The sequence below is a fragment of the Auxenochlorella protothecoides genome (genome assembly GCF_000733215.1).
Source record: "Auxenochlorella protothecoides strain 0710 unplaced genomic scaffold scaffold80, whole genome shotgun sequence".
Taxonomy (NCBI): domain Eukaryota; kingdom Viridiplantae; phylum Chlorophyta; class Trebouxiophyceae; order Chlorellales; family Chlorellaceae; genus Auxenochlorella; species Auxenochlorella protothecoides.
In genome coordinates, this window is record NW_011934231.1 from 34,701 (window position 1) to 44,354 (window position 9,654).

The 9,654-nt window shown below is 65.2% G+C and overlaps 4 protein-coding genes across 4 annotated transcripts in view; 2 read left to right on the plus strand and 2 right to left on the minus strand.

Moving 5' to 3' along the window:
• The window catches only part of F751_6043 (Branchpoint-bridging protein), a gene marked incomplete at both ends in the record, with an annotated part of 9,341 nt that extends 5,297 nt beyond the window's left edge, over window positions 1-4,044 (plus strand). The window contains 9 exons of the mRNA XM_011399976.1: window positions 325-574; window positions 1,187-1,454; window positions 1,616-1,708; window positions 1,943-2,354; window positions 2,555-2,690; window positions 2,912-3,175; window positions 3,327-3,425; window positions 3,590-3,758; window positions 3,931-4,044. Of these exons, the coding sequence (XP_011398278.1) occupies window positions 325-574; window positions 1,187-1,454; window positions 1,616-1,708; window positions 1,943-2,354; window positions 2,555-2,690; window positions 2,912-3,175; window positions 3,327-3,425; window positions 3,590-3,758; window positions 3,931-4,044 (1,805 nt within the window). The remainder of the gene's footprint in view (window positions 1-324; window positions 575-1,186; window positions 1,455-1,615; window positions 1,709-1,942; window positions 2,355-2,554; window positions 2,691-2,911; window positions 3,176-3,326; window positions 3,426-3,589; window positions 3,759-3,930) is intronic.
• A 340-nt stretch (window positions 4,045-4,384) lies between these two features.
• F751_6044 (hypothetical protein) lies at window positions 4,385-5,781 on the minus strand (the record flags this gene model as incomplete). Its single annotated transcript, XM_011399977.1, has 6 exons — window positions 4,385-4,432; window positions 4,557-4,633; window positions 4,744-4,882; window positions 5,024-5,100; window positions 5,238-5,517; window positions 5,701-5,781. The coding sequence occupies 6 exons, from the start codon at window positions 5,779-5,781 to the stop codon at window positions 4,385-4,387; spliced, it is 702 nt and encodes a 233-aa protein (XP_011398279.1).
• Window positions 5,782-6,003: 222 nt separating this feature from the next.
• F751_6045 (3-oxoacyl-[acyl-carrier-protein] synthase I, chloroplastic) lies at window positions 6,004-8,474 on the plus strand (the record flags this gene model as incomplete). The annotated part of the gene is made up of 5 exons (XM_011399978.1): window positions 6,004-6,037; window positions 6,715-6,871; window positions 7,003-7,135; window positions 7,296-7,491; window positions 7,654-8,474. The coding sequence occupies 5 exons, from the start codon at window positions 6,004-6,006 to the stop codon at window positions 8,472-8,474; spliced, it is 1,341 nt and encodes a 446-aa protein (XP_011398280.1).
• Window positions 8,475-8,963: 489 nt separating this feature from the next.
• F751_6046 (Threonine-tRNA ligase) overlaps window positions 8,964-9,654 on the minus strand; it is a gene marked incomplete at both ends in the record, with an annotated part of 7,064 nt that continues 6,373 nt past the window's right edge. The window contains 2 exons of the mRNA XM_011399979.1: window positions 8,964-9,160; window positions 9,313-9,441. Coding sequence (XP_011398281.1) covers window positions 8,964-9,160; window positions 9,313-9,441 — 326 coding nt within the window. The remainder of the gene's footprint in view (window positions 9,161-9,312; window positions 9,442-9,654) is intronic.

Genomic DNA, 9,654 nt, shown 5'->3' on the forward strand with positions numbered 1-9,654 from the left:
CCGTACGGTGGGGGCCCCCGCCCCCACCGGGCCCCGGCTACGGCCCCCCGCCCCCGGGCCCACCCTATGGCGGTGTGGGGGGCTACGGTGCGGTGCCGCCGCCCCCCTACCCCGGCCACCAGTACCCCCCGCCCCCTCCCCACCAGCAGTACCCTCCCCAGTACCCGCCGTATGGAGGGCCGGGGTACCCGCCCTACGGCCAGCACCCCGCCAGCGACCCCGGAGCCGGCGGGCACCCGCCGCCCCCTCCACACCCTGGAGCAGGGGATGGGGGCCCGCCGCCCCCGCCAGGCGCGGGTGCCTACGGCTACGGCCCCCCCGCAGACCCATACCATGGCCAGTACGGCGCCGCCCCGCCTCCCCCGCCTGCTGCTGCGCCGACGCCCGCCGACCTCTACCCCGGCGCGTACGCGCCGGGGCCCGCCCAGTACCAGTACGCTGCGGCGCCGGCGGAGGAGGCACCGCCGCCGCCGCCACCCCCGGCACCCGCACTCCCCGCGCCCGAGGGTGGCAGCGTGCCGGCCCCCACGCCAGCACCCGTGGAGAGCGAGTACGAGCGCTTCATGGCCGAAATGTCCTCTCAGTACAAGTGATTGCACATGTACATGTCTAGAACGCGAGCGCGGGCCGGCACGCAGGATCACTGGTTGGGGGGGTGGGGGTGGGCGCGAGATCGGAGGTTGTCCTCGGCACCCCAACCACCGCGATGTTTCGGGAGCGCCCCTGGCAAAGTGCTCGATCACTGCTATTCTATTCTTCAATACGAACCAGCTTGCAATGCACACAAGATAGCAGTCCGCGAGTGGCTTCGAGCTGGCTTTCAACTCCAGGGCCCATGCCGGGGCCCGAACAGGTGCTCTCCTCGCTGAGCACTGAACTGGTGGCGCAGAGGTCCTCCAGGTCAGCCGACAGTCGACTTGTGGTTCCATCATCCAGTCCGCCCCTCTCCCCCTCGCTGCGAAGAGTCTGGGGGGACAAACGCGCTCCTAGGTGGGCCCAGGGTTGTCAGCATGACGTGACCACTCCCCATCAGCACGGCGCGAGGCGCCTTGTTCCAAGCTGGGGCATGGGATCGGATGCATACGTACTGGGGGATTCTAGGGGATCAGACTGCGCATGCTCCCGATCGAGCGGCATGCGCTCTCCAGCAAGGCGCGATCCTCCCGCCCCCTTACCCCTCCTGCAGACCCACATCCCCCCTCCCCTCCCCGGTGATGCTGCGGGGCCCCTCGCCCACCAGCGTCTCCGACAAGACGTCCAGGACAGATGAGGAGGGCTTTCCCGTGCTGGTGGATGGCGCCCTTGCCAGGGTTCACCTCGACCTGCAGGCGGAGGTGCTGAGCTGGACACTCGAGCTGGGGGGGCCCCTGTGCTGTGCTCCGGGCCAGCGCTCTACCTCCCTGCCCGTCACCGAGATCCTGGCGGTGGAGATGCAGGCGGCCCGCATGCGCAGGGTCTGGCGGTCCTGGCCTGAGAAGGCAAGAGGGCGGGGGGGGTCTCGGGGGGTGCAGCCACTGTATTTGGAGATTGCCAACCATGCCCACGCCGCTGCGCCGATGCACATCCACCTCAGAGCAACACATCCCTCTGTCCCCATCCCTTTCTCGCCGGGCAGGCCCATGCGCTGGTCATCTACACCTTCCAGCGGTCTCCCTCCAACCCCTCCTGCTGGCACCCCCGCCAAGTCACGTTCACCTCCCCGAATGAGGTGCGGGTGGTCCTCGTGCCTGGTGCCTGGGGGTTGCTGGGGCCGTGGACAGGGCGCAGCCATGCGGTGCTCTGCCGCCTGCGCTGCGGAGCGCATCGGTGCGGGAGTGAGGCTCTTGGGGGCTGCACTGCGCCCCACCCCGCCACCGCCACCCACATTTCGCTTTGCAGAGAGTCCCCCCCAACCCCCAAAAACACATACACATGCACACACTTCTCTGCTACTCCCATGCAGGCCGTCCTGCGCGCGTGGGAGGCGGCGGTGCGGAGCCTGCTGCAGCGCCAGGCGCACCGCCCCCGCCACCTCCTTGTCATAGTCAACCCGTACGGCGGCTCGCGCCTGGCCCGCGCCACCTGGGCCACCACCGTGCGCCCCGTGCTGGCCAAGGCCGGCGTGCGGTGCACGACTCTGGAAAGCGCGGCGCGAGGCCACGCCGCCGACCTGGTGCGCCGGCACCTGGAGGCCCTGGAGGCGGGGCCCCACGATCCCGGGCCGCCCGTGGATGGCCTGCTGGCCGTGGGCGGCGACGGCCTCTTCCACGAAATGGTCAACGCGCTGCTGGCGGCGCGCCTGGCGGCGGGGGGGCGGTCGCGACGCCTGGCCGCGCTGCGCCTCGGCCATGTCCCCGCGGGCTCCACCGACGCAGGTCGGCTGTCGTTCGCATTCTTCCTGGACTGTGCACTGGCTGACCTCTTGTTGTTGTGCCCTGGGAAGCCTGGCCGCAGCGCCTGGCAGGCTGCATCGCATCGCAGGGCCTGAGGCTCGCCTGGCCCAGGAGCTACGGCCCCCTCCTGGTTTGTTGCGCCGGACCAGGGCCCTCAAACTCCCTCACACAATGTTTCACAGTGGCGTGCACGCTGAACGGCACCCGCTCGGCCTTCACCGCGGCGATGCACGTCGCTCTGGGCGACCAGGTGCCCCTCGACGTCCTGCGCATCGACACCGCGCAGCCGCACACCGAGTTTGCGGTGTGCATGGCCAGGTGCGCTGGTTTGTCGGGATGGGTGCAGGGGAGGTGGGGTAGGGGAAGTTCGTGTGTGTGTGTGGGAAGGGGGGAGGCGCCGGCGTACGTTTCGATCAGGCAGGGACGCTGGTGCGGCGTCCCAACCTGATTTGATTCCCTGATGGACATTGCTCCTGCGCCCAAAATCTGCCAAGCCTTGACAAAGGACACTCGAGGTCCCACCCGATCACACCTCCCAGCTACGGCTTCATGGGCGACCTGATGGCCGAGTCGGAGGGCCTGCGCTGGCTGGGGCCGCTGCGGTACGAGGTGGTGGGCGCGCGCATGCTGGCCGCCAACCGCTCCTACCGGGCCAGGCTGTCCTACCTGCCACCCCCGCGCGAGGCCCAGCCCAGCTTCACGCGGGCCTGCAGGGCGGGGTGCGATGCCTGCCGCGCGGGCTCGCATCCCGCGCCGGGCGACGCCGAGCTGGGGCGGCCGGCCACCGTGCTCTGGCAGACACGGTGGGTCCTGGGGTCGAGCGACCGTGTCGGCTGGATCAGGCGGGCAGGCACGGCGCGCTGGGGTCCTCTCAACCCCGCGGCATCCCCTTGTGCACACAAGCGGGGAAGGCCAAACCCAAACCCTCCAACCCCCCCGCCCCAAACCCAACAGGCGGTCAGAGTGGGTCACACTGGAGGAGGAGGAGTTTGCTGGGTTCATGATGGTGGTCATGCCCTGCCGCAGCGACAAGTCAAAAAACGGCGTCGCCAAGTGAGGCGGGTGTGTGATTCTGTACTTGCAGAGTTGCTGTCAAGCGGCAGCATCGACTCTGGCTCAGCACCCACCGCAGCTGGGACTGGGAATTGAGCTGGGGGTGTTCAGTGGTTGATCCCCTCGTATCCCATGCAAAACCCGCGCCTCATCTCCCGGTGCAGGTATGGCCACCTGAGCGACGGCAAGCTCCACCTGGTGGTGATCAAGCGCTGCAGTCGCCTGATGTACCTCCGCTTCCTCCTGCGCATGGCGCACATCGGGCTGGAGGCTGGGGGCGACCACGGCGATTACATAAAGGTCATCCCTGCCCTCGCCGTCCGCATCGAGCCGGTGAGAGGGGGTGTTATGGGTGGGGTTTGGGTACAGGGAACAAGGGGTCCCATCCTTGGGGGTCGGTGGAGGGCTGCTGACTGTGCCATGCGCGATGCATGCGGCCTCACCCTGGCCCCTCCCCTGTGTCACTCATGAGAAGCCCCTTCAAAAATGTCCGACTGCACCCCAGATCGGCAAGGAAAGCCAGTGGAACGTTGATGGCGAGCTCCTGCCCAGCAGCATTTTCACTGCACAGCTGCATCGCGGGGCGGTAGACGTTTTTGCCAGAGGCGTGGACGGCTGACACCGGCCCTCGTGGCTGCTTCACATGTATGCCATGCCAGTACTTACGGCAAGTTGAGTCACCCCGTGTTGCCACCTTGGCAACCTCCCTCTTTCTTTCCCTCCCCATCTGACACGCCTTGTTCCTAATCCTGTCTGACGCCAAGTAGGTATGCACTGTCCTCTGTCAACATAGGCCTTGACTGCCACGGGCAATTCCCGGCAGCAATGCAACCTAAAGGGTGGACCTCGGGAGGCACATTTGCGCCTGTTGCCCCAACATCAAGGAGAGTGAGCATGAGGCTCTGGTTGATTAGATCGCAGGGCTTGAGACTCTGCCGCCAGCCCACCACGATGATGCCTCACTCCTTCTCGGATGGCCGAACCTGGCCCTCCCAGGACGCCTTCCACTGCAAATGAGATGTGCAAGGGAAGGGGCTTTCCGAGGATGCATGACCACCTGTGACTCTTCTCCATCAAGAGGGATCCATCCCAAATCATTGCCCCCACTACCATCTGCGTAAATCAGCATACCTGCTTGTCGTAAAATGTGGCCTCGTCAAACAGGTTCTTGTACTTGTTGAAGTCGCCGGTGGTGCGGAACAGGAGCACTGCAATTGGACAGGGTCGGGACTTGACGATGGAAAGGGTAGGAGCAACACTGTGCTTGCTTGCCACAAGTCCCCCACGCCCAGTCATATCACGCAAATGGGGCCCTCACCTCCAAAGACGGCGACGTGCAGCACCACCTTGCCGAGGAAGGACTCCTGCTGATCCAACAGGCCGACACCCGTCAGCTTGTCCACTCCCAGAGCCAGGAAGTATCCCAGCATGGCTGCCCTCCCATTCAGCTTCTCTGCCTGTGGGGATTTCATACCGCATGGGGTTGTGTGTGCCAGTTTGAGAGGCGCTATGATATTGAGGAAAGCACCCTTCCCAACCTGGCATCACACCACCAGATGTTTGATAGTAGCGCTGCATGGTCCATTGAGTCAACCCACCTCTGGGAGATGGAAGCGGCGAACCCAGGCCCACCAGGGGATCTCAGAGGTGTCAAACCTCACGGGGTCTTCGTTGACTGTGTTTGATGGAGTGGGGTGAAGCAAGGTTGAGAGTGCAGGTGTCGAGCCTGCATGACCCAGAGAGGATCTGAGGGGCTACAGTCCTTAGTGATGAGGCCCCCTCCTGGAACATGTTCAGCAATCATCCACACACCAGAGGGGATGGGGTTTCCCTCCAGCATCCTCCGGCGAGTCATCTCGGCCGTGATGACGGCATCCCAGTCCATGTTGCCCTTGGAGTCGCGGAAGGACTCCAGGACCCAGCGCCCCTCCTTCCAGCGGGGCTCGGTAAACTTGCCGTCCACCACCTGAGGCTGGAGGGAAGCCGTGCTCTCCCCTGCGGCCATGGCCTTGAACTTGTCAGAGGCATCCTTGCCCGCCGCGGCCTCCCCTTGCAGGGTTCCTCCCCGCTGCAGGGGCGATGCCTTGCGATCCTGTCGCGGTGAAAGAAAAGCTGTATTGTGAGAGAAGGTCAGCCACTTGAGTACGCACCCAGGCGATGCTTGTGAAACAGGAGTCACCAGTGCGGAAGGAGTCCGCAGGCCATGCGATTAGCTCAGGATCATGCTCCTCCCTCTCAGATACTATGTTCACCCCAAATCAATCCCTTTGCAAACCTTCTTCTCAATGGTTGCGGTGTTCACTGTGTTGTTCTCCGCAGCGCCAGCATGGGTGACCGTCCTGCCAATGTGGTTCATTGCGAGATACTGTGGGTAAACAAGATCTGCCGGGGGCGAGATGTCCGGAGCCTGCGAGTGTCGAGGTCCATGGAGATGTGCTTAACCAATCCAGAAATGAGAAGGGACCCCTCCCACCTCGTGGGTCCCCGAACAGCGCGGGTGGTCCTCGAGAATGCAGCTCCCTTCAAGCTGGCCGAGCTTGCACGAGCGTGCACCGCAGGGCACTGGTTCAGGCACGCCATGATGATCCTTCGGCCGATGCACCGGTATTCTGGTCAACTTGATTCCCACCAGGTGCGAGCCTCCAGAATCGCATGCCCGTGCCTCTCGGTGAAGCTCAGCTCGATCATGTATGCGCACATTATCCTCCTGCATGACGGGGAGTGACAGGGTCCCGGGGTCGACTGCTATGGTCGCCCCACAGGGACACAGCTCACGATGCGATGATGCTGCATCGCGGGCGCTACCCCCTTCGGATCGTCAATGGTGGACGCTGGGAGGCGTACATGCACAGTTTCGCAGAGCCCATAGCTCTGCCTTAGATAGTTACAAGTCCTCAGATCTCGACACCGTCAAACCCCCCTCCTCGCCCCTGCATTGGCTGCCATTCTGTCGCTTCCTCCCTTGCCTCCCCGGTCGACCCTGCCAGAATGGTGTGTGCCCTGGGCGTAGCTGCACCCGCTTCCAGCAAGCAGTGTGTCGCAGGAAAGGGCTTGAAAGCGAGTAGCAACGCCCTCGGCGTCCGTCGACGGGCAGGTGGGACCGGCACTGCTGTGCCCGGCGTGGTGGCGTAAACCATATGACTGCATGCCCGCACACTCCCCTGCGCTATTACAATGATGTCCGCCCTCCACAATCTGATGGCGTGCCTGCATTGCTCCGATCATGCCCTGTCTGGGGAGCAAGTGTGCCACCCTGACCCCCCCCCACCTCCCCCCCAATCACCACCAGGCCGGAGCCCGGTGCTGGCCGTCAAGCGGGATGCCGCCGACCCCAAGAGTCGGGTGGTGATCACCGGCCAGGGACTCGCTTCCGTGTTCGGAAACGACGTGGACACCTTCTACGACTGCTTGCTGGAGGGAAAGAGCGGCGTGGACACCATTACCAGGTGCAGGCCTGCCCTGAGTTGGGCGTCAGGGCTGGGGTGGTTGAGGGATGGGACTGGTATGGGCGATGGCAGGCTGTTGGTGACAATCATGATCCCACTCCTCCCTCAAGCGCCTCCTCTGCATCACCCAGGTTTGACATCACCGAGTTCCCCACCAAGTTTGCCGGCCAGATCAAGTCCTTTGACGTGGAGGGCCTGGTGGACAAGAAGAATGCTCGGCGGTACGACGACGCCCTTTCCTATGCCATGGTCGCATCTAAGAAGGTGGGTTGATTGTGTGTGAGGCAGGAGAACCGAATCGGGACCCCGCCATGGCATGCCAGGGCGTAGGTATTCAACACCCCCCCTCCTTCCGCACTGAATGCATGACCTCCAGTCACTCCCTTGCTTTCTCACCTCCACTCTTTTCCCTGCCGCTGCACAGGCCTTGCGTCAGGCGGGTCTGGAGAAGGAGGCCTGCCCCGAGGGGTACGAGAAGCTGGACAAGACGCGTGTAGGCGTGCTGGTAGGCTCCGGCATGGGCGGCCTGACCGTCTTCCAGGACGGCGTCAAGGCCCTGGTGGAGAAGGGGCACAAGAAGATCACGCCCTTCTTCATCCCCTACGCCATCACCAACATGGGTGGGAGGAGGAAGCGGGGCCGACCTGGGTGGGGGAAAGTTTGCTTGGGTCAGCGTGGGCGTGTGGCGCTCGTTCTTTCTCTGATCCTGGGCGCGTCGCTGGAACGTGTCTCCCCATCGCTTCAGAGCCCCCCCGGACCCCCGCCCCCTCTCCCTCAAACAGGCAGCGCGCTGGTGGGCATCGACCAGGGCTTCATGGGCCCCAACTACTCCATCTCCACCGCCTGCGCCACGGCCAACTATGCATTTGTGAACGCGGCCAACCACATCCGCAACGGCGACGCGGACGTGATGGTGGCGGGCGGCTCCGAGGCCTCCATCGTGCCCGTGGGCCTGGGCGGCTTTGTGGCCTGCCGCGCGCTGTCTACGCGCAACTTTGAGCCCTGGCGCGCCAGCCGACCGTGGGACGCGGGCCGCGACGGCTTTGTCATGGGCGAGGGCGCGGGCGTGCTGGTGCTGGAGTCCCTGGAGCACGCCCAGGCACGCGGCGCCACCATCCTGGCCGAGTACCTGGGCGGCGCCTTCACCTGCGACGCGCACCACATGACCGACCCCCACCCTGAGGGCCTGGGCGTGAGCACCTGCATCCGCCTGGCCCTGGCCGACGCGGGCGTGGACCGGGACGAGGTCAACTACATCAACGCGCACGCCACCTCCACGCTGGTGGGCGACAAGGCGGAGATCAAGGCCGTGCGCGGCGTGTTTGGCGACATGCGCGGCACCAAGATGAACGCCACCAAGTCCATGATCGGGCATTGCCTGGGCGCGGCGGGCGGGCTGGAGGCCATCGCCACCATCCAGGCCATCCGCACGGGGTGGGTGCACCCCACCATCAACCACGACGACCCCATCCCGGAGGTGGAGGGCATCGACATCGTGCCCAATGTCAAGGCGCGGCATGACGTCCGCGTCGGCATCTCCAACTCCTTTGGCTTCGGCGGGCACAACTCCGCCGTCGCCTTTGGGCCCTACAAGGAGGCATGAGGCGGCGGCCGAGTGGGTGGGAGTGGGGCTGGCGCGGCGCGAGGGAGGGCAGGCCCTGCTCTTCCACGCATATCGACGACCCCCCGGCGCCCGACTTGGCTGCCGATCAGCGACCCGGGCGCCAGCCCGAGAGAATGAGCTTTGCTGCAGGGCGCTCAACTGTGCCAACCGCAGCGCCCCTCAGGGACCCAGGCATGCCCCCCCTTCCCCAATCCCTATAATCGTCTTGTGTGAATCCATCTCTTGACTGGCAAGGACTGTACACAGCACAAAGGAGAGTCTTCACACCATATCATGTGGGAATGCCTGGATAACTTATCAGCCTGTCATGCTTGCAGTTGCGGCAGGGAAGTCGCAACCTCTGTCATGCATGGGCAGCGAAGGTCTGCTCAGACCCAGAGAAGCTGCGACTCCAGGCCTGACGCCGAACAGGAGGAATGGCGGATCCCAGGCAGGCGCCAACCCAGGACGGTCTACCCCTCCCCGCCCTCAGAACTGCTCGCTGCGGCTGGCCACGGCGGCGCTCACCCGGCCCAGCACCTCCTGCCAGGTCAGCGCGCCCACCGGCCCGTCGCGGTAGGTGCGCACCGACAGCGTCCCGGCCTCCGCCTCCGCCGGTCCCACCACGCACATGACGGGGACCTTGGCCTTCTCCGCGTTGCGCACCAGCTTTCCCATGCTCATGCCTGCCGTGGGTGTGGGGAGGGGTGTGTTGAGGCTGGTTTCGGTACCAGAGGGGGACACATTATCTCGCGCCGGCACACCTGGGGCAGCCTCCGCCCCCATGAACGCAGCCGACCACCCTGCAGAACCCCCCTCCCACCCCCAGGCCTCGCACCTCCCGCGACCTCCACGCGAATGTTGTGTGCCCGCATGGCGGACGCCACCTCCTCCATGTACGGCCTCACTGCGTCGCTGGTAGGCAGCAGCCTGACCTGCTCAGGCGCCAGCCAGAGCGGGAAGGCGCCTAACAGGAAGGAGGGGGGGGGGCCGGACAAAGCATTGCACAGCGATGAGAGGGATGCGAGGATCGAGGGCATGGCTGCCTTTGATCAATAACAGGGCTTGAGTTCCAACCCCAGGCTGCCGGCCCAGCTGCAACAACACAGCATGATCAACCAACTGATCACCCCCCCCCCCCCCCCCCCCCAAAACCCCCCCCCCCCCCCCCCCCCCGGGG